This window comes from Hypanus sabinus, chromosome 6, assembly GCF_030144855.1.
Source record: "Hypanus sabinus isolate sHypSab1 chromosome 6, sHypSab1.hap1, whole genome shotgun sequence".
Taxonomy (NCBI): domain Eukaryota; kingdom Metazoa; phylum Chordata; class Chondrichthyes; order Myliobatiformes; family Dasyatidae; genus Hypanus; species Hypanus sabinus.
Window position 1 is genome coordinate 76,701,177 of NC_082711.1, and position 20,592 is coordinate 76,721,768.

General features: G+C 43.7%; 1 protein-coding gene across 8 annotated transcripts in view; it reads right to left on the reverse strand.

The window, feature by feature from the left end:
• The window catches only part of LOC132395595 (tensin-3-like), a 320,946-nt gene that overhangs the window by 33,828 nt on the left and 266,526 nt on the right, over nt 1–20,592 (reverse strand). For all 8 annotated transcript variants that reach the window (XM_059972423.1, XM_059972424.1, XM_059972427.1 and 5 more), the window contains 2 exons: nt 19,026–19,149; nt 18,707–18,796 (listed from right to left, as the gene is read on the reverse strand). In XM_059972423.1, coding sequence (XP_059828406.1) covers nt 18,707–18,796; nt 19,026–19,149 — 214 coding nt within the window. The remainder of the gene's footprint in view (nt 1–18,706; nt 18,797–19,025; nt 19,150–20,592) is intronic.

Consider the following 20,592-nt stretch of genomic DNA (forward strand, 5'->3'; position numbering starts at 1 on the left):
TAGGCTCAAGGAAAGCAGAAATATAGAGCTGGCCTACAGCTAGAAAAGACTACCAACAGATACCACTAACAACAGTGCTTTACAGTTGGCATTTCCAGTACGGCTATTTCCCAAGATTCCTCTCTTTATAATGGGCAGAATCAAAGGCCACTCTGACACCAGAGGGAAATGCAATGAGATGTTGCAAAGAAGATTACACTGTACTTGAGCTCCAGACTATTGAAAATTGAGTTACATTGCACAAACACTGCAGTAGTCTGGGACTGAATCTGCAAAGTTCATGCTTAATAATACATGCACATAGACAAACAAAAAAAATGGCAGACAAAAATGTCATTGCATATGTTTACAGCTTCATAGAAAGAATGTATGTGCATTATTTATGTTTATAGGCATTTAAAGTAAAGCAATATGGGGAAGAATAGTCATTTTTAAAAATGCACCCTGCAATTGTTAGGAATGTGGTCACTCAAGAAGATAAATGACTGCTGGGAAAACATGCAATCAGACTATGTATATACAGCTGTGCCTTGGAGGTCCTTCTTAAAGGCTTCATAATTCTTCTTGTACAAGATGAAAATTATGCCAAAAAGGACCATTAAACAGCAAAATCTAATTATCAGCACGAGATGTGTCAAAATGCTCTATTAAATCGGACAAGTGCATTAGGAGTCCCACACTTTGATCAATTAAGAACAATCAGAAGTCATATGCTCCAGGCAGAAATTATCCAGCGCAATCGTCTGAAGGCCGTCTGCGTTGGACTTTCAATATGGGCATGCCAGCCTTGTTCAATAATTTGCATTCATGTGTATTACTTTTGCTATGTACAGTTTAATAGGATTAAAAAGCTTATTTTCTACAAGTGATAAGGCGATACTGATCCCACGTTAATCCAACAATGAACTTCTGACCCAGATCTCCACATGCTAGCTGTCACATTCCTCTTCCATGCAATCCACCATTTCTAATCACCATCTCAAAAGTTATAAAACTGATTAAAAACTGTGCTTGCGCACCTTGAGTTGGTAAAATTAAATTTTAATATGAAAATGAGGCAAATAATTGTGGTATTTAAAGTACAGTATAGGATTTCACATAAATTTGGTGCTCAATCAGTTGCTCAGTTTGTGCTGCAGGGGCTCATGATGTTGAAGTAGGGATGGACAATAACTTCAGGCCTTGCCAACACTATCAATACACAAGTGAAATAATAGGAAACTACCTCTCCTTCGAGATCAAAGCCTTAAGAGAGCTGCCAGGGATTGTAAATGCAGGAATCTGAAGCAGCAAACTTTATCTGCTGGAGAAACTGAATGGGTCAAACAGTATCTGTGAGAGTAGACACGAGGAAATCTGCAGACACTGGAAATTCAAGCAACACACACAAAATGCTGGTGGAACACAGCAGGCCAGGCAGCATCGATAGGAAGAAGTACAGTTGACGTTTCAGGCCGAAACCCTTCGTCAGGACTAACTGAAAGAAGAGATTCCAAAGTAGGAGAGGGAGGCGGAAATCCGAAATAATAAGAGAAGACAGGAGGCAGAGGGTTGAAGCTAAAAGCTGGGAAGTGGATTGGCAAGAGATACACAGCTGGAGAAGGGAAAGGATCATGGGACAGGAAGCCTAGGGAGAAAGAAAGGGGGAGGAGAGCAAGCAAGGAGTGATCATGAGAGGGGCAGAGAGAGAAAAAAAGGGGGGGGGAGAAAGAGGATAAATAAATAAATAAATAAGGGATGGGGTAAGAAGGGGAGGAGGGGCATTAACTGAAGTGAGAGTAATCAATGTTCATGCCATCAGGTTGGAGGCTACCCAGACAGAATATAAGGTGTTGTTCCTCCAACCTGAGTTTGGCTTCATCTTGACAGTAGAGGACATATCAGAATGGGAATGGGACATGGAATTAAAATGTGTGGCCACTGGGAGATCCTGCTTTTTTCTGACGGACCGAGCGTAGGTGTTCAGTGAAAGTCTCCCGGTCTGTACCGGGTCTCACCAATATATAGAAGGCTGCACCGGGAGTAGAGGTTGGAGGGGGATGGTGGTGGGGAATTATCCTCTGTTTATTGCTCCAGGAATGAAGAAAGCTTTGTATGAGCTCTCCTATATAAAACTCAGCTCCTTTCACAAGCCTTTCATGCTATTCTTTCTAATTGGAACAGCCAGACTTCTCTTGCAATTTTATCAGTTCATTACAAGTTTCTTATTAATACATCCTCAGACCACATCTTTTATCATATACTCCACTGAACTATGAAAAACCTACAAAGTAAACCAGCCCCAAGTTTCAAATTCACCACATTTACTCCTCAGGAGAGACCAGTAGTAGCGAATTACTGCACTCCGCAGCAGATTATCCCTACCAGGAAAGCAAAATTATTGTTGCTTTTGTGAGATTAGAAAAAAACTTTAATGTGAAATTATCCTACTGGCACCACTGTTATTCCTCAGGGAAGAGAATGTAACGTAAAGGATAGAAATAGTCAACGAGTTGGACAGCTTCCATGGGGGCAAAGAGACAAAAGCAGGTACACAAAACTAGGAATAACTGGTGAAGGTGAGATACAAAAGCAATTGAAAGAAAAGCCAAGCAGAGCAGCATTCTATTGGAAGGAGGGTGTGCAGGTCACTGAATCAGTGGCGATGCACTAGGATGCACCTTATTCCCATATCTGGAAGAATTGTACACCCATTTCATATGGTTCACAACTACCACCAGGTAATCAGTTGGAGCTGCAGCTAAAATTGCAGCTCAGGTTACACTTGAAGCCTCTTGCCTGTAAAAATTTTGTGAGGTAAAGCAAGGGACTACTCTAATGCGTACATTGAGCTCCATTAAAACAACGTACATAGAAAGCAAAAAGCAGCAGTCAGGAGTAGAGATGAAGTGAAGATTTGGACCCAGTGACATGAAGCTCAGGGCTATACTTCCACACAGAAAAGAGGTGTTCCACAGAGCGGATTTGCTTTACCCCCGTTGCAGAAGCCTTTGAAATGTGAACTGCAAATGTAGTTAGTTCGTCATGCTGAACAGCATATCGTCTCCCTTGGCAGGATGAACTGATTTTATAGTGTATGGTTTGACAGACATCACAAGGGTGAGATAGCTTGCTTGCCTCTGGTAACTGAGGAGGAGGTGGAATGAAATCAGAGTGATGGCTGCAAAGTTAGTGTCAATGGAAGCAAGTGGACTGCCTCTGCAGCCAGACCAGCAATGTAAATGGGGTATTACCGAGGAATTCAGTGGACAGTTGCCAATGACCTGGATACGTGCTAGTTACCCTCAGGAATGTGCTCAGCTGTTACTGGTTCAGTATGTGGCCTGATTAATAGTTACATGTTAAAAGGCAGAACCTCCACAAGGAGTATCAATTCAACTAAAGTTTAATGACTAAACAGATCCGGAAAAAAGAGCAGAACAACATTTTACACAGAAGCCATGGGGATTTCACATGAGCAAAGATACCGGCCTATTGCCCAAAAAGGAATATAACAGACTCAAAAAAGTCTGAAAATTTTAAGCTTTAGCACAAAGATTTTTAAGAAATATTGCTATATTGCTATGAGTTTCCTTCTTCCAGCAAGTATAAACAAAGGTGCCTGCAAATTCAACAATCGAGTATCAAGACGTTGTACTTAAAACTTGCCCGGTCTGTTAGCTTGAGCTCCACAGGGGCTATTGCTTCAGACTCCGGAGATAATGTTTCTTTGCCAGCTGTTTACTTGCAGATTGCTAAACCTCTAAGGATTCAGATAGAAACATACATCAATCTGAAACCATAGTTTACCTACCAACAGAGGTAGCCATGATGTAAAGCTGTCATGAAAGCATCAAAAGGATTGAATGTGTTGAAATGCTGGAACAGTACTGGAGCCACCAGAGCGTTCGGTCTGTTTTGTCTGCCAGACTTCAGCTTAACATCAGCACAGCAGGAATACCACACACAACAAAAAAAATGTGACTTCATTCAAGAGATTATCCACCCTCAGTTTTCTGTTCTCTTTTACTTACAGTCTGTTAGGAACCCTGTACAAAACTTCCGCTGTGAGCTGAAAGGTGGAGAGTGCCGAACTACGTTTTAATTGAAGATATTTTGTCAGTAGCAGCTTAATCCACTCTGCTCGCATGGAAAATAATTCACCAATTGTTTCGACTAAGTTTGTTTCTTGGAGCCTGTGAGTGTCCATTCAGTGTATTCATGCTCTGGCTGCAGCCTCATTTACATTTGACTTTCAAGCGACACTGCAGCTTTGTTCTACACCCTCCCAGTCCGTTCCTACCAATGAAAAAGGACTAATAAAAGTCAAAGGTCAAATTGCCCTTAAGGAAAAATACTTTGTGCACATTTTCTTTAGTGCCTGAAGGTATACAATCTTTTAAATACGAAGAGGAATTCTGCTGTACTCTGGACTCACTTTAGCCTAAAGACAAGCAAAACTAAGACTTGTTGAATGGCAGCTTTTAGCCATGGGAAAAGTAACAACTGAATTAAAAATAAAACAACTCACAAGTAAGCAGCTGAAATATTGTTTGCTTTCAGCATTTGTCACATCGCAGCTGCTAGCTCAGGAAACCAACCAACAAATCAGGGGAAAAAATGTTCTTTTTAAAGAAAACACAATTGACAAGGGCAGGTCCAAAACATGGACAAACATCCTTACTGCTTTGAAAGCTGCATTACATCATGCATCAGACCACAGTAAAAATACTCTAATTCAAACTGATATTTTGGGATTTTGACAGAGATTTGATCCCCCCCCCCCAAATTTCCTTTCTTTACTGTTATCCCAGGATTTGCCGATGCACCTTTGATACTTGCTTCAAGATGCTGCTTACATCAATTCTGAGGGCTGCCCTGGTTGAGGTTGTGTTTGCTTTCATCTAAACATACACTTTCCCCTTCTAACTAGGATGTGGAATTGAAATAAGGTGAGGTGTTTCCCTCTCAGATTAGTAGGCCCTTCAAATTACAATAAAATTCACAACTGAACCAGCTCCAACCCTACCTGGACCTTTGTCTGGAGAAGGTACTGCAAATGCCTGGGCTGTAACAGCTTGAGTGTTAACATGTTCCATGGCTGGAGGCTGAGGATTCAAATAAAACCTGCTGACACTAGAGTTGCAAGACTCATCCCAGTTTGCTCCCTCTTGTTTTCCTTTTCTCCTCCCAGATCTACTCCTAAATTATTCTGCGTTTAATTTCAAATTGCCCTATGTCAGCACCTCCTCAAGCATGCCCATCTCCTCCTGAAATCTGCCCCTACCCTCCAAAAGCTTCCTGCATTTCCAAGTTTTGCATCTCCACACATTTTGAAATGGTACCTTTTTACATACAAGTGCAAATTACTAATGTAGCAAAGCAGGGCGCTCGTGTCAAACATTGGTGAACGTGATCGGCCATACATTTCTCCAGAGTAAAAAAAATGTTTCCTCATATTAAGCTGACATTGCAATTATTCTGCCATTGTCTTTTTATTCCATGGGTTTAAATATGTTTTTCTATTGAATACCTCTTGAAAGTCCATATACTCATTATTAATTGCATTGCATTTATCAACTACATTACTCAAAAATCAAACTGTTTTCACCAATCCATGCAGATTTTCTATTGTTAACCTCTGCTTGTCTAAATGAGTATTAAAAGTGTTCCTCGTCAGCATTTCTAGCATATTTCTTGCCAATAAACAGATTTATTAATTCCTTTTTGAGCAAAGGTGTGACATTTGCAATAATCTCTTCAGCACCTTTATATCCAAGGCTTTAAGGCAATGTACTTATATCCACAGGTGACCAGTAGACTTAGAGTAACATTTTTACAATTCTCACCATTACCTCCCTTAGCATCTGGATATGATCTAGGGCTTTATGCATCGCCAGACTTTACAGCATTTCCTTTCTGACAACTCATTGCCTTTCCCATATCATTGCTTCCTCTTCTTTGTCTTTGGTACCATCTTTTTTCTCAGTGTAAAATACTGAGCCACACCCTCAGTTGTAGATCTATGTTCTTGTTCTTAATTAGAGCCTATACTATCTTCTACTGTCTGCATGAGACCTTTCTAGACATTTTTGTCACTAGTCAATGAGATCTTTCATTCTATCTTTTCTCCCCTATGCCTTCCTTTGTTTTCTTACTGATCTTTCTATTTTGAACCCAATTGTCAATTGGTCGTCTGATTAATCTGTGCTCTGTGCACTCGGTGGGTTTAGCGTCCTTTCTAAAATAGGTTGTTCAGATCATAGTCTGTGCTCTTAATTATAGATAAGAATATTCTCTACTTGAGGTGCAAATTACAGAGGTGATGCACCATCAATAACTCACACTGAGACGTAGGCGAGATATCGGCTTTTATTGACTGGAAGAAGGAACCAGGAGTGAGTGTCTATCATACAAGGTCCTGGAGACTGAGGCCGATCTTCAGGCCACAGGTCTCCTTTATACAGGGGCCTGTGGGAGGAGCCACAGGAGCAGTCAGCAGGGGCGTGTCCCGACAGGCACATAGTTCACCACATTCACCCCCCCTTCGTTTGAAAAAGTCCTCATGTAGCGAAGGTTCTTACAAGTCAAGCCGATCAGGCGGTCGAATCTGTCGCTGCGATCTACGTAGCACCGGCTGTGACCGCATAGGTGCCGGCAACATTGGCGATTGCACAGGGGACGGGGGTTGCGCGTGTTCTTGCCCACTAGGCGCCGGTGATCCCTCATGCATGTGCGAGGCGCCTGGTATAAATGCGTACGAAACGCCCGGTATACAAGTGTCGTGAGGAGTCTGTGTAGGGCCTGGTGAGTACGGTGTCACCTCTGGTGCAGGGTTCACAGTTACCGGAGAGCCTTCAGGGTAGTGGTCTGCTGCACCTGCGGGTGCCAGGTCGCGGATGGAGACCGTGTCCTCCCGCCCATCAGGTAAGACCACGTAAGCATACTGGGGGTTCGCATGGAGAAGGTGAACCCTCTCCACCAGCGGGGAGTATTTATTGCTCCTCACATGTTTCCGGAGCAGCACTGGCCCCGGGGACGTCAGCCAAACTGGTAGGGTGGTCCCAGTGACAGACTTCCTGGGAAAAGAGAATAGGCGTTCGTGAGGGGTGGCATTGGTGGACGTACATAACAGAGAGCGGATAGAGTGCAGTGCCTCAGGGAGGACCTCCTGCCATCAAGAGACCGGCAACCCTTTGGACTTAAGGGCTAAAAGTGTGGCCTTCCACACTGTGGCATTCTCCCGCTCTACCTGGCCATTACCCCAGGGATTATAACTCGTGGTCCGACTGGTAGCAATGCCCCTAGCTAGCAAGTACTGGCGCAGCTCCTCACTCATAAAGGAGGACCCTCTATCACTGTGGATATAGCAGGGATACCCGAACAGAGTGAAGAGCTGGCGCAGGGCTTTTATGACGGACGTGGCAGTGGTGTCGGGGCAGGGGATGGCAAAGGGGAACCGTGAGAACTCGTCAATAACACTGAGAAAATAGACATTGCGGTCAGTGGAGGGAAGGGGGCCCTTAAAGTCAACACTCAGGCGTTCAAAAGGGCGGGTGGCCTTGACAAGTTGTGCCGTGTCAGGACAGTAGAAGTGCGGTTTGCACTCGGCACAAATTTGGCAGTCCCTGGTCATCGTCCTGATGTCCTCCAGGGAGTACGGCAGGTTCCGAGCTTTCACAAAATGGTAAAATCGGGTGACCCCCGGATGGCAAAGTTGTGCATGAAGGGCGTACAGCTGGTCGAGCTGTGTGCTAGCACATGTTCCCCGGGATAGGGCATCAGGGGGCTCATTGAGTCTGCCAGGCCGGTACAGGATATCATAGGTGTAGGTGGAGAGTTCTATCCTCCACCGCAAAATCTTATCATTTTTGATCTTGCCCCACTGTTGGTTGCTGAACAGGAACGCAACCGAGCGCTGGTCGGTCAGCACAGTGAATCCTTTGCCAGCAAGATAGTGCCTCCAGTGCCTAACAGCCTCCACTATGGCCTGGGCTTCTTTCTCCACCGCGGAGTGCCGAATTTCAGAGCCTTGGAGGGTGCGAGAAAAGAATGCTACTGGTCTGCCTTCCTGATTAAGGGTAGCAGCCAGAGCGAAATCGGAGGCATCACACTCCACTTGGAAGGGAGCGGTCTCGTCCACTGCATGCATCGTAGCTTTGGCAATGTCCGCTTTAATGCAGTTGAAGGCCTCGCAGGCCTCAGCAGAGAGGGGAAACGAGGTAGACTTGACCAGGGGGCGAGCCTTGTCTGCGTAATGGGGGACCCATTGGGCGTAATAGGAAAAAAACCCCAGGCACCGTCTGAGGGCCTTGAGAGTGGTGGGAAGAGGGAGCTCTAACAGGGGGCGCATACGTTCGGGATCAGGCCCAATAACCCCGTTTTCCACGACATACCCAAGTATAGCAAGGCGGGTGGTACCAAAAACACACTTGTCCCTGTTATAAGTAAGGTTCAGAGCTGCGGCCACTTGGAGAAACCGTTGGAGGTTGGCGTCGTGATCTGGCCTGTCATGACCACAGATGGTGATGTTATCCAGATAGGGAAATGTGGCCTGCAGTTGGTACTGGTCCACCATCCGGTCCATTTCCCTCTGGAAGACAGAGACACCATTCGTGACACCGAAAGGGACGCGCAGGAAGTGATAGAGCCGGCCGCCCGCCTCGAAGGCGGTGTAGGGGCGGTCCTCTGGGCAGATGGGGAGCTGGTGATAAGCGGATTTCAGATCTATTGTCGAGTACACCTTATACTGAGCAATCTGGTTGACCATATCCGCGATGCGGGGTAGGGGGTATGCGTCAAGCTGCGTAAACCTATTGATGGTTTGACTATAGTCCACCACCATCCTATTTTTCTGCCCAGTCCGAACAACAACCACCTGGGCCCTCCAAGGGCTTGTGCTCGGCTCAATGATCCCCTCCCTGAGCAGCCGCTGCACCTCCGACTGAATGAAGGCCCGGTCCCCCGCGCTGTACCTCCTGCTTTTGGTTGCCACAGGTTTACAGTCGGGGGTCAGGTTGGCGAACAGCGGTGGGGGAGAGATCTTGAGAGTGGAGAGGCTGCAAGTGTCGGTAGCGCAGCTGTTGGCCTGGTTCTGGATGGGATGTGTGTGTCCGTGTGTGTGTGTGGTCAGTAGCGGGGTATGTGAAGAAGTCCCACAAAACTGAGGATTCTTGACAGTGAGTGGTGGGAGGGGCCCGTCGTATACCATAGTCACACTTTCGAGATGGCTCTGGAAGTCCAGCCCCAATAGCACAGGTGCACACAGATTAGGCATGACCAGCAGTTCAAAGTCCCGATATACTGTGCCTTGCACCACCAAAGTCGCTACACAACCCGCCCGGATGTCTGCGGACTGCGACCCAGAGGCCAAATGGAACCTCCGACTGACCGGCCGCGTTGCAAGTCCGCAGCGTTGCACTGTGTCCGGGTGAATAAAACTCCCAGTGCTGCCCGCGTCAAACAGGCATCCAGTCCAATGCCCCTCCACCTGGATGTCCATCATGGATCTTGCAAGCTGGTGTGGGGCGCTTTGGTCGAGAGTCACAGTGGCCAGAGTTGGATCGCCGTCGGGGTACCCGGTCAGCATCGGAGGGTCGGGGGCGGGGCATGCTGACGCCGACAAAGATGGCCGCTCACATCCGGGGTACCCGGTCAGCATCCGAGGATCGGGGACGGGGCGTGCTGACGTCGACAAAGATGGCCGCCCACATCCCGGCATGCAAGATGGCGGCCCCCACGTTTCACCCGCAGCGCTGTACTCCGCTCGAGGTTGAGACTTACAGACCTTGGCGAAGTGGCCCCGCTTTCCGCAGCTGGAGCAGGTCGCTTCTCGCGCTGGACAGCGTTGTCGAGGATGTTTCTTTTGGCCACAGAAATAACAAGGCACGAGTTTCTTACGGGCCACAGCCGTGGTCTGGGTCGGGGAGCTCGTGGAATCGCGACTGGCGGCGGCGTTGGCGAATTCGCTCCCGGGAGCCGGCGGTGGCGGGGTCTGAGGCGTCCACGAAACCGGCGGGGAATCGCGCGACTGGACAGCGTCGGCGTTATGCCGCGCAGCTTCTAGAGCGTTGGCCTTCTCTATCGCCGAGCTTAAGGTAAGATCCGAGTTCTCCAGCAGTCGCTGGCGCATGTACACTGACCTCAGTCCCGTCACAAAGGCGTCTCGCACCAGCAGCTCCGCATGCTGTTCTGCCGTGAGCGTCTTGCAGTCACAAGCTCGGACGAGTGTCTGTAGTGCTCGGAGAAACTCAGCGCACGATTCGCCAGGCCGCTGTTGCCGGGTAGCTAAGCGATGTCTTGCGTAGACGGTGTTCACCGGCCGCAGGTACTGTCGTTTGAGGGCGTCCAGTGCCCCTTCGTAGGTCGGCAGGTCCCGGATAAAGGAGTAAACTTTGGAGGAGACCCTCGAGAGTAGGATTCTGTGCATAACGGCGGGTTCAGTCGCACGAAGCTCCGCCAAGTACGATTGGAAGCATGCAAGCCAGTGTTCAAAAGCGAGAGCTGCGTCAGGGTCTTGAGGGTCCAAATCCAACCGGTCCGGACGCAAAACGGGTTCCATGTTTTAAAACTTCCAGTCAATAAAATTGATGCACCATCAATAACTCACACTGAGACGTAGGCGAGATATCGGCTTTTATTGACTGGAAGAAGGAACCAGGAGTGAGTGTCTATCATACAAGGTCCTGGAGACTGAGGCCGATCTTCAGGCCGCAGGTCTCCTTTATACAGGGGCCTGTGGGAGGAGCCACAGGAGCAGTCGGCAGGGGCGTGTCCCGACAGGCACATAGTTCACCACAAGAGGGAAGAGGAAGACAATAGAGAATAGTGAGGTTTCTGGGAGTACATTGGAGAGGGTTTTAATGAGAAATATTAGGATTGCAACTTCAACTGATTACTATGATGCAAGTAAGGAGTTCAGCTTTTAAGGAGTGGAGGATGAAGGTGCTCATGCTGTAGGAAATACTGCAGTTTTTATTTGCATATTCAGCAAATGATGAACATATCGTAAACACTAAAGACTTAAACTCTAGGTTTTGTCAATAAGGGTACTTATATCTCATATGTTGGGAGAGCAGTTTGCAGTGACATGAATGGAAGTAAAAATTTCATTTTAAGTTTCTGATATAATCAATGCTGTGCATGATTCCATATACAGGAGAGAGAAGTTACAAGGAGATCTATCGGGAGCAAAAATTCCCTTTATTAATATTTAAGGATTGAGATAATTGAAGAGCTTCATTATAGAACTGAGCAGAGGAATTAAAATCCTTCAGAAAAAGCTTGAAAGATGGAATTAATTCAAAATACTCTGTGTTAAGGCTGAGGGCAAATAGATAAAAAAGAAACTCGGTGTTAGGAGTGAGTTCACTCCCCACCCAGTCAAGGGCTTGTCTGACAAAAACAAGTCATAATTGGCCACTAGAGGTCAGCATTGCAGCATGCCCACGAGATACATGACAAGCTTCTCATCCCAGATGACCACTGGGGTCACCCTAATGATAGCTGCAAATATTCTTGCAGCAGATGGCTGGCCCTACACCTACCTACACATCAGCTAGATCCTACAAAGGAGGTTCATCATGGTCACTGCAACATTAACTGCAGTTATGGCTGAAAATATCTCAGGGAGTTCAATAAATCAGCATACCAATCAATCTTGTGTGCACTGACGCACGAATACGCACATGGAACGATTGTTAAGCAAACATTCATTAGTGGCGCCATAAGATTTACCATCCCAGCTTCTTTTGGTAACAGGCATCACCTTGTGGTTAGTCAAACTTGGGCACACAAAACATTCAGTTTTAACTGTAAGTGCAAGCAAGTAAACCCTTTGCACTTGGCCTCTTCCATCTTGTGCTTTCCTCATATGTTACTCACATAAAGTATCCCCACTGGACACAAATGGCGTGACACGTGAAACTTTTAGAATAAATGACAAACACAAAATATTTTGAGAATGTAAGTGCTTGCAGGTAGCAAACAGTTGTGAACTGACTGAAAACTTTTACATTCTTTCTAAAACGTGTCTAATACTTAATAACTGAATGTCCTGGAAATCCGTCCAGAGGACTGAAAAGCAACACATTGCACAACACAACTTTATGAAATGTTGTGCACAGCCTCCCACCCACAATGTAATATTAATACCAAAAGCCTCACACTTGCCTGGAGCAAATAGTTATGACACTGCTAACCATTGCTCTGAAAAATGTGCTACAGGTAAACTAAATGTTATGGATCTCAGGCTAATCTGTGGAATGCAAATGCCTTTCTACTCAGAAAATAAAGGCAAATTAAATAACTTCTTGTGATGAAGCACTCCAATGAGGAACTTCATTTATAAAGCCTACTAACACGTCATAGAGTCATATACACTAATGGCCTCAAGGTGACAAATCTATTTCCAGATGAAAATGTGGGCATTGTTTATTGCTAACTGCATGTGGGCACAGGGTGGTGGACAAGGATTTCCTGTACAACCTCTCCCGTCTTGCATTCCTCCTTACCTTCCCCATCTCCTCCATGCCTATTAATTCAGATTTAATAAATGTAGACAATTATCTATGAGGAAGAAAGTAAGTATACCAACAAGACAACTCTGCTACTATCAATTTCATTAAAAATGTCTTAACAGGAAATTTACAATGAGAAATACTTATGTTCTATAAAACTCATTTGGTGACTAGTAAATAGCTGATTGCGAAAGAATAAATACTGTTTATTATTTGCATGAAGTTGTTAAGAATGTAATTTTTGTAACCTATGACTTTATTTTATTTTTGTTGTTCAATTGATGGGCTAATTATTCTACTTTCTTTTTGTTAAAACTCTAAATATTCTAGAGGGAAAGAAGTAATAAATCTTTTCTGCGTGTTTCAGTTTATGGGCATAATTTCAGAAGAGACCTCAAATTAATCTACACATTATTAACTATTGATTAATTTTATTTATTAAATCAATAGATTTAATATATTTAATATATACAAATGCTTAAAATAACTGGATAAACAATTAATTAGTAGAAACTAATAATAAAGTTTCAACTGGTGCAAGCCCTCTTAAAATCTTGATTTCAGTAACAATTTTGAAGTTTATAACTTAATGGCCGAGTATATGTCATTAGCAATACACACAAAATGCTGGAGGTACTCAGCAGGCCAGGCAGCATCAATGGAAAAGAGTTCAGTTGACGTTTCAGGGCCTTTCTTCTCCACGGAGCTAACCTTGCACCTGAAGTTCCGTGTTGTAAACAATACCTTGAAATGAGCTCCAGGGGAAACAGAGAAACAATGCAATATTTCATTCTCATTTGAACTGGGCATGGGTGTTAAGCAGCTGTGGCAATGGACTGCTGAATACTTATTCATTGACAAGAGGGAATCTGCAGAAAGGCCAGTACTTACTGATCATCAATATCTGTTCTTCTGAAGTGGTATGAAGCCACTGGACTAGCTTGGACGGGCAATTTGGTCAGCATAGAAAATTTGGGGCCAATTTCTGTGCTGTATGACACTAATCTCTAGCTATTGTCATGGAGTCACACAAGTTAGAAGCAGCCCACTATGTTCATGTTGATCATCAAGTACCTTTCCTCATGAATTCCATCTACCATGGCTTGGTTGGTAGCCATTTATACTTTGACTGTTCAAATATTCATCCCAATGCTTCTTAAATCTCGTGACATGCCTCTACTATCCACTCAGGCAGAGTCCAACCACATCTGGATGGAATGAAGTTGTTCTTCAGATATCATCGAAACCTCTTACCCCTTACCCTGCAACCTCTGCCCTTTAGTTTTGGACAACCTTGTGATGGAGAAATGTTTCCAAATACCTACCCTGTCTAAGCTCTAATGTTAGGTAAGGAGTTCCAGGGTTATTCCCCTATGAATAAGATAAAGCAACGGTACCTATCTAAGTCTAACAGGCACAATTTGCATCCAATTTGTTGCTTCTTTCTTCAAAGATGTACAGATTGCATATTTGTGAGGTGCAGATATTGTAATGAGGAAGGATTAATAAAAAACCTTATGGTTCAGCACCCCCTGAAGAGTCATTGACCATAATATGGCAACTAATGGAATGTTTTGTAGGAGAGCACCTCAGGTAGAGATCAGCATCTTCAAAGTAAATAAGCACAAATATAAAGGTGAAGTTGTCTAGAGTGGACTGAGGAAATAAACAGTGGGGTAGGTCAGTAGATGAGCAGTAGCAGATAATCAGTCAGTTGGTCCAACATGCTCTATGTAAGATTATCCCAATTAGAAAGAGGCATTCCATGAGATAAAGGAACTGTTTGTGATTAACAAAAACTTATACTCAGTCGAAAATGCATACTAAGTGGCAGGGGTTGGCAATAAATCTGAGAACTGAGATTTTTTCAGGACCCAGGAGTCAAACTCTTTGAAAAAAAAATTACGAAAGAAAATGAATTTGAGAGAAAATTTGCATGTAATATAAAAAGAAACCTGAAAGAGATCTTTGGATATATAAAGAGGGTGGCTTTGGCAAGTGCGAAATCTTTAGTGAATGAGTCTAGTGAATTAATAACATGAGGCAAAGAGAGGTCAGATCCTTTGTTGGTTGCATCAGTCTTCACCATGGAAGTCAGTGCAAATATCCAAAGACAGAATAATCTGAAAGCACAGGTAAAAAAAAAATCCCACCATAGAATATTATACAAACTCACAGGACTAAAATCAGACAAGTTGACAGGACCGAATGGCCTATACTCAAGTCTTTAAAAGTAAATGGCTGTAGAGATAGCAAACCCACTGGTTGAAACTTTTCAAAACTCGCTAACTTCTGGGTCTGAAAAACAGTAAACATAACTCCCTTGTTGAAGAAGGGAGGAAGGAAAAAGGTGGGGATTGTGGGCTTGTTAGCTTAACATTATTGCAGGCAAGATTCTGAAGTCTATAATCAAAGAGGAAATAACTAGTCATTCAGAAAAGCTAAATATAATCAAAAACCTAATCAATTGGGTTTTCTATAATTAGGTTTGACAGATTATGATTTAAAGAGCAAGAGACTGCAAATGTTTGAATCACATAAAGTTAGCAGGCATGTTCAACATGCAGTAGAGGTGGCCAATGACATTTTGCCTTTTACTGCGAAGGGATTGAAGATTTAAAAGGGGTGAATTTTATTACAACTGTGAAAGCTGTTTTATTCCTGGAATACTGTGCAGAATTTTACCCAGGAAAGGAGATGGTGGAAGTCCAGATGAAATTCTTGTCTGAGAATGAAGAAAGGCTCAACAGCTTGGTTCTGTATTCTTTGGAATTGAGGAGAATAAGAGTGACCTACTTGGGACTTGGTGGGTGTGTGATGGTACAGATGTTAAGGGATTTTCACTAGTGGGGGAGCTCAAAATGAGATGATGTAGATGCAAGATAAAGGGATGCATAGAAATTTCTTTTCTTCCAGTGAATTTCATTAATCTCTGGAATTTCTTGCCTTGAGGGTGGTCTTGGTCAGGTTAATAGATATATTTAAAGTGTTGGCAGATAAATATCTAAATGATTGAGGAATTATGGGCTATGGTGAACAGACACAGAAGATAGTTGAGGCCAGTATCAGCCAAGGTCATATTGAATGGCCGGGCAGGCTTGAACTGAATTGAATTGACTTTATTCTTGCTCCTTTTTTTGTGTTCTTGTGTACAAACAGCAGCTGCAGTGAACCAATAAAGCAAACTCACTTTAATTATCCTGGAAGAGATACTGTTTAAGAGAGCTGCTTTAACCTGGATACCGCGAAGATTCTTGAGTGTTGTTGGGACTGCCTATTGGTGTAGACAGAGCTTGCAAACTATACAGTCCTCCCCAATTCTAAATATTTTAACAAATGAAGGTCACTGAGGATGCAGCTGAAGACATTGCATCCAAGTCACTGCCTTGAGTGTCTCCTGGAACAATGTCTAAAGCAGGTACAAATCAGCCTGCAACATTGCTTTCCTCTCCTAATTCCTACTGATTTCAGTTTTACTAGTGTTTCATGTCATGTCTCAATTTGTCTCTGGAACTCAAACTGATTAGCAGTGGAAGGGCGAGCAGTGATAATAGCACCATTGAAGTAGTTCCCATCAGTTGCTGGTGTCCAAGGAGGATAGAATTAGAAAAACATCTAGGCAATCTTCAGTTTTGTTGGGAACATTTTGACTAGGGGAATAGCTGGTTCTGGAACAGAAACCTTCAACACTACTGGGTAAATCCACACCTTGCAAAAAACCAAAATGTATAAACCATCAATCAAGATCCATTACTCTTGGAAAGCTTTATCCTCCCCATCTCCATAGTTTGGTTTCCTTGCTTCAGTCACATTATATAAGCAACTTTACAATCTAAATGAGAAGCAGGGCACAACAATCAGGATATAAGACCATCAGACCATAAGATATAGGAGCAGAAGTAGGCTATATGGCCCATCGAGTCTGCTCCGCTATTCAATCCTGGGCTGATCCAATTCCTCCAGTCATTCCCACTCCCCTGCCTTCTCCACATACCCTTTGATGCCCTGGCTAATCAAGAACCTATCTATCTCTGTCTTAAATATACCCAATGACTTGGCCTCCACAGCTGCTCGGAGCAAATATTCCACAGATTTACCACTCTCTGACTAAAGTAATTTCTCCACATCTCAGTTCAAAATGGACATCCTTCAATCCTGAAGTTGTGCCCTCATGTCCTAGGCTCCCCTACCATGGGAAATAACTTTGCCATATCTAATCTGTTCAAGCCGTTTAACATTCAGAATGTTTATATGAAATACCCCATCATTCTCCTGAACTCCAGGGAATACAGCCCAAGAACTGTGAGGCGTTCCTCATATGGTAACCCTTTCATGCCTGGAATCATTCTCGTGAATCTTCTCTGAATCCTCTCCGATGTCAGTATATCCTTTCTAAAATAAGGAGCCCAAAACTGCACACAATACTCCAAGTGCCTCATAGAGCCTCAACATCACATCCCTGCTCTTATATTCAATATCTCTAGAATTGAATGCCAACATTGCATTTGGCCTCACCACCACCGACTCAACCTGGAGGTTAACCTTTAGGGTATCTTGCACAAGGACTCCCAAGTCCCTTTGCACCTCTGTGTTTTAAATTCCCTCTCTATCGAAATAATTGTGTGCCCATTTATTTTTTTCCATCAAAGTGCATGACCATACACTTTCCAACATTGTATTCATTTGACATTTCTTTGCCCATTCCTCTAAACTATCTAATGCTCTGTTCAGGCTCTCTGTTCCCTCAACAATACACACTCCTCCACCCATCTTTGTATCATCAACAAATTTCGCCACAAATCCATTAATCCCATAGTCCAAATCATTGACATACATCATAAAAAGCAGTGGTCCCAACATCAATCCCTGTGGAACTCCACTGGTAACAGGCAGGCAGCCAGAATAGGATCCCTTTATTTTCACTCTCTGTTTTCTGCTGATCAGCCAGTGCTCCACCCATGCTAGTAGTTTCCCTGTAATTCCACAGGCTCTTATCTTGCTAAGCAGCCTCATGTGTGGCACCTTGTCAAAGGCCTTCTGAAAATCCAAGTACACCACATCTACTGCATCTCCCTTGTCTACCCTGCTTGTAATTTCCTCAAAAGATTGCAGTAGGTTAGTCAGGCAGGATTTTCCTTTCAGGAAACCATGCTGTCTTTGGCCTATCTTGTCATGTGCCTCCAGATATTCTGTAATCTCATCCCTAACTATTGATTCCAGCAACTTTCCAACCACTGAGGTCAGGCTAACAGGTCAATGGTTTCTTAAATAGTGCAGTAACATATGTAATTTTTCAGTCATCTGGTACAATGCCAGTATCTATTGATTCTTGGAAGATCATTGTTAATGCCTCCACAGCCTCTCCAGCTACTTCCTTCAGAACCCGAGGGTGCATTCCATCAGGTCCAAGTGATTTATCCACCCTCAGACGATTAAGCTTCCTCAGCACCTTCTCAGTTGTAATTTTCAATGCACACACTTCACTTCCCTCACACTCTTGTCCAGTCTACTGCAGGTGTCTTCCACTGTGAAGACTAAAGCAAATTATGCATTCAGTTCCTCTGCCATCTCTGTGTCTCTCATTACAATATCTCCAACGTATTTTCTATTGGTCCTATATCTACCCTCAACTCTCTTTTACCCTTTCTGTACTTAAAAAAATATTTTTGTATCTTCTTTGATATTAGTCACCAGCTTCCTTTCATAATCCATCTTTTCCTTAAATGACCTTCTTAGTTTCCCTCTGCAAGTTTTTAAAAGATTCCCAGTCCTTTACCTTGCCATTAGCTTTGGCTTCCTTGTATGCCCTCTCTTTTGCTTTTACTTTGGCTCTGACTTCACTTGTCAGCCACGGTAGTGTCCTTCTTCCATTCGAAAATTTCTTCTTATTTGGAATATATCTGTACTGCACTTCACTCATTTCTCGGAGAAACACCAGCCATTTCTGCTCTGCTGTCCTTCCTGCTAGGGTCCCTTTCCTGTCAACCTTGGCCAGTTCTCCTTTCATGCTACTGTGATTTCCTTTATTCCACTGAAATACCGACACATTGGAATTTAGTTTATATATTAAGTTGAGCTCTACAGATGCTTCAGGTTGTTTACTAGGAGCAGGTCTTGGCTGCGCTGCTGAATGACTTTGTGAGTGAAAGCCTCATGCAAATTCACCTTCCATGAGATTAATAAATTCAGGCCTAGAGCACATTCTTTACCGTGAACAATTCTGTAGACATCAGCAGGGTTGCTGTTCTGTTCTCCGACTCCATACACAGGAATTCCAGAATAATTCTGAGACATTTTGACTGCAACAGAGAAAAAAAAATCCATGTGGTTTTATTCCCCAGATACAAACATGCTGACCATTAAATAATTTTACTGCATGTAGGATAATTAGCAGCCTAACTTCTACGCTGATTATGAACACCAGTAAACCAACATTTCAATTATTTACTTACTTTCTATCTGCTTCAAACTTTGATTTAAAAAAATCACAGTTCTGTATGTTGATTAGTACAGTATTGAAGTAGTTACCATATGGAGTTGGGGGTGAGACTGGGAATGCTGGTGTGGGAGGTGGCATTTCATTTGCAGAGGATGAGACTAACAGTCTGCCATCCACCTCATCCTGTCCAACATCACATCCTGGTTTGTTTAGCTGCAATAAAATAGAACAGAACATTCCGTGGAATAAGGTAGCATTAATTTAAAAAAAACACTGGATTGTTCAGCAGCCTTTGATTTTCAAAGAACTGCATGTGCAAAGTGAATCATTGCCTGGGAAATGAAGCACATAGCTCATTTCTTATATTCCATAATGTCAGTAAACAATCCCCTGGCCAAATTGCAGTGTGTAGCAAATACTCCTCAGGTACGTGTATTCATCTCTGAAATTTACAAAGAATACACATCCACTTTCAATAAAACAGCTGGTTCCACATTTTAAATTCAGTGTCTCCTTCTTTCCCTCCATCCTCCTCAGTGTCACAGGATTTCGCCAAAGCCAGACTCCTGGAAGCCTGGTCATGTGAAGTTCTGCATGCACTAGCACTACCACTGTTATAAAGTCATAGAAAAGTACAGCACAGAAATAAGCCACTTGGCCCATCTAGTCCATGCTGAACCATTTAAACTACCTAGGTCCATCGACCTGCACTGGGACCACAGCAGCCCTCCATACCCCTCCCATCCATGTACCTCTCCAAACCTGTCTTAACCATTGAAATCGAGCTTGCATGCACCACTTGTGCTGGCAGCTCATTCCACACTCCCACGACCCTCTGAATGAAGAAGTTTCCTCTGATGTTCCCCTTAGAATCTTTTACCTATAAGCAGTAATAAAGCTACGCCCAGCTTTGTGCTTACGTGGCATCCTCACACATGAACTGAAAAATTTAGTCCACAACCAATGGATGTGGCAACACATACTAATCTCCCAGTCTAATCTATGATTTGATGTCTAGCCACCGGGCTGAGCTCAGTCAACCCAACAGAATACAAGGAATAAAAACAGGTACAGGCATACAGACTGCTGAGCTTTCTACTCTATTGGAAAACTAATAGATTCTGAAGCTTCCCAGCCCTTTCCCGTCTAGTCAGTAAGGCACAGATAGACTCTTGGTAAAGTTTGCTTTCTTCGACTTCACTTGTGAAAGTACTTCTGAATATTCAAACTTGGAAAAAAACTAACTCCAGAACAAAATGGGCTATAGAAGAATGGAAATGTATAGGCATCTTTATCTATTGTTGCTTAAACTTCATCTCTTTAAGACAAAAAGGCTAACGTTGCTCTTCAAGCTACTGTAGAGAGATGTGCTTTTATAGAATAGGTTTATGTGGCTTTGCTCTCTCAGCATTATTAAAAACTACGTCTAAATCAGTCCAGGAAATTCCAGCTTGCACCCCATAAATCCTGAAGATCTTGCCCCCAACATCAACTGTTATCCATTTCCACAGATGCTGCCAGACCCGCTGAGTTCTTCCAGCATTTTCATACGTGCTGCTCTGGAGTTCCAGCATCTGCAGAATTTTTTGTGTTTATGATTTGCTTCCCCATAAACCCTCCAGTGTGGCATCAAAACTGCATCAGGTGTTTTCATAT